At 60.4% G+C, this 1,536-nt stretch overlaps 1 protein-coding gene across 1 annotated transcript; it reads left to right on the top strand.

Moving 5' to 3' along the window:
* Positions 1–184: 184 nt before the first annotated feature.
* On the top strand, positions 185–741 carry LOC106900286 (F-box/LRR-repeat protein 16-like; the record flags this gene model as incomplete). The annotated part of the gene is made up of 1 exon (XM_014962300.1): positions 185–741. A coding segment is annotated over exon 1 (557 nt), but the record flags the coding sequence as incomplete, so codon positions are not given.
* Between the last annotated feature and the right edge of the window lie 795 nt (positions 742–1,536).

The following is a 1,536-nucleotide window of genomic DNA, read 5'->3' as shown; positions in this document are numbered from 1 at the left end:
CCCTGCCAACAGCACCGGGCACAGGCCATCCCTGCCTGTCCCCTCCTGTTCCCCAGATGCCAACATGTCCCAGAGCAGGGCACTGCTCCAACACCACGGGGCCAAGGAGAGGGCTGGGGGCAACAGGAAGAGCCCCGGGGGGGTCAAAAGAAGCTGGGATGGGGGTGTGGTGGGGCTGTGTGGGATGGGCAGCGATGCCCACCGTGCCCTGACCCCCCCTGGCCCTCGGCAGGTGATGCTGGAGCAGATGCAGGGGGTGGTGAGGCTGGAGCTGTCGGGCTGCAACGACTTCACGGAGGCGGGGCTGTGGTCCAGCCTCAACGCCCGCATCACGGCGCTGAGCGTCAGCGACTGCATCAACGTGGCCGACGACGCCATCGCCGCCATCTCGCAGCTCCTGCCCAACCTCACCGAGCTCAACCTTCAAGCCTACCACGTGACGGACACGGCCCTGGCCTACTTCACCGCCAAGCAAGGTTACACCACCCACACCCTGCGCCTCAACTCCTGCTGGGAGATCACCAACCACGGCGTGGTCAACATGGTCCACAGCCTGCCCAACCTGAGCGTCCTCAGCCTCTCGGGCTGCTCCAAGGTGACGGACGACGGGGTGGAGCTGGTGGCCGAGAACCTGCGGAAGCTGCGCAGCCTCGACCTCTCCTGGTGCCCTCGCATCACCGACATGGCCCTGGAGTACATCGCCTGCGACCTGCACAAGCTGGAGGAGCTGGTGCTCGACAGGTATGGGGCTGTGCCAAGCTGTGCCAAGGCATGCTGAGCTGTGCCATGCCAAGGTGTGCCAGACCAAGCTGTGTCATGCTGCGCCATGCCAAGCCATGTCAAGGCATGCCAAGCAGTGCCAAGGCATGCTGTGCCATGCTCAGCTATGCCATGACTTGCCGAGCCATGATATACCATGCTCCACCATGCCATGCCATGCCATGCCATGTCATGCCATACCATACCAAACTGTACCATGCCAAGCCATGCCAAGGCATGCCAAGCAGTGCCAAGGCATGCTGTGTCATGCTGAGCTCTACCATGCTTTGCCAAGCTATACCAAGCCATACCATACCTTACCGAGCTGTGTCATGTTGCGCCATGCCAAGCCATGTCAAGGTATGCCAAGCAATGCCAAGGCATGCTGTGCTATGTTGAGCTATACCATGCCATGCCAAGCCATGGCATACCAAGCTGTGTCGTGCTACGCCAAGCCAAGCCATGTCAGGGCATGCCAAGCAGTGCCAAGGCATGCTGTGCCATGTTGAGCCATACCATGCCTTGCCAAGCCATGACATACCATGCTGCACCATGCCATGCCATGCCATACCATACTATACCAAACTGTGCCATGCCAAGCCATGCCAAACCATGCCGAGCAGTGCCAAGGCACGTTGTGTCATGCTGAGCTCTACCACGCCTTGCCAAGCTATGCCAAGCCATGCCATACCTTAGCGAGCTGTGTTATACTAAGCCGTGCCAAGCCATGCCGAGCAGTGCCAAGGCATGCCATGCCATGCTGAGCCATACCATGAC

The sequence above is a fragment of the Calidris pugnax genome, unplaced genomic scaffold (genome assembly GCF_001431845.1).
Source record: "Calidris pugnax isolate Ruff unplaced genomic scaffold, ASM143184v1 scaffold1873, whole genome shotgun sequence".
Taxonomy (NCBI): Eukaryota; Metazoa; Chordata; class Aves; order Charadriiformes; family Scolopacidae; genus Calidris; species Calidris pugnax.
Note: the sequence above shows the minus strand (reverse complement) of the source record. Positions and strands in the feature narration are given on the sequence as shown.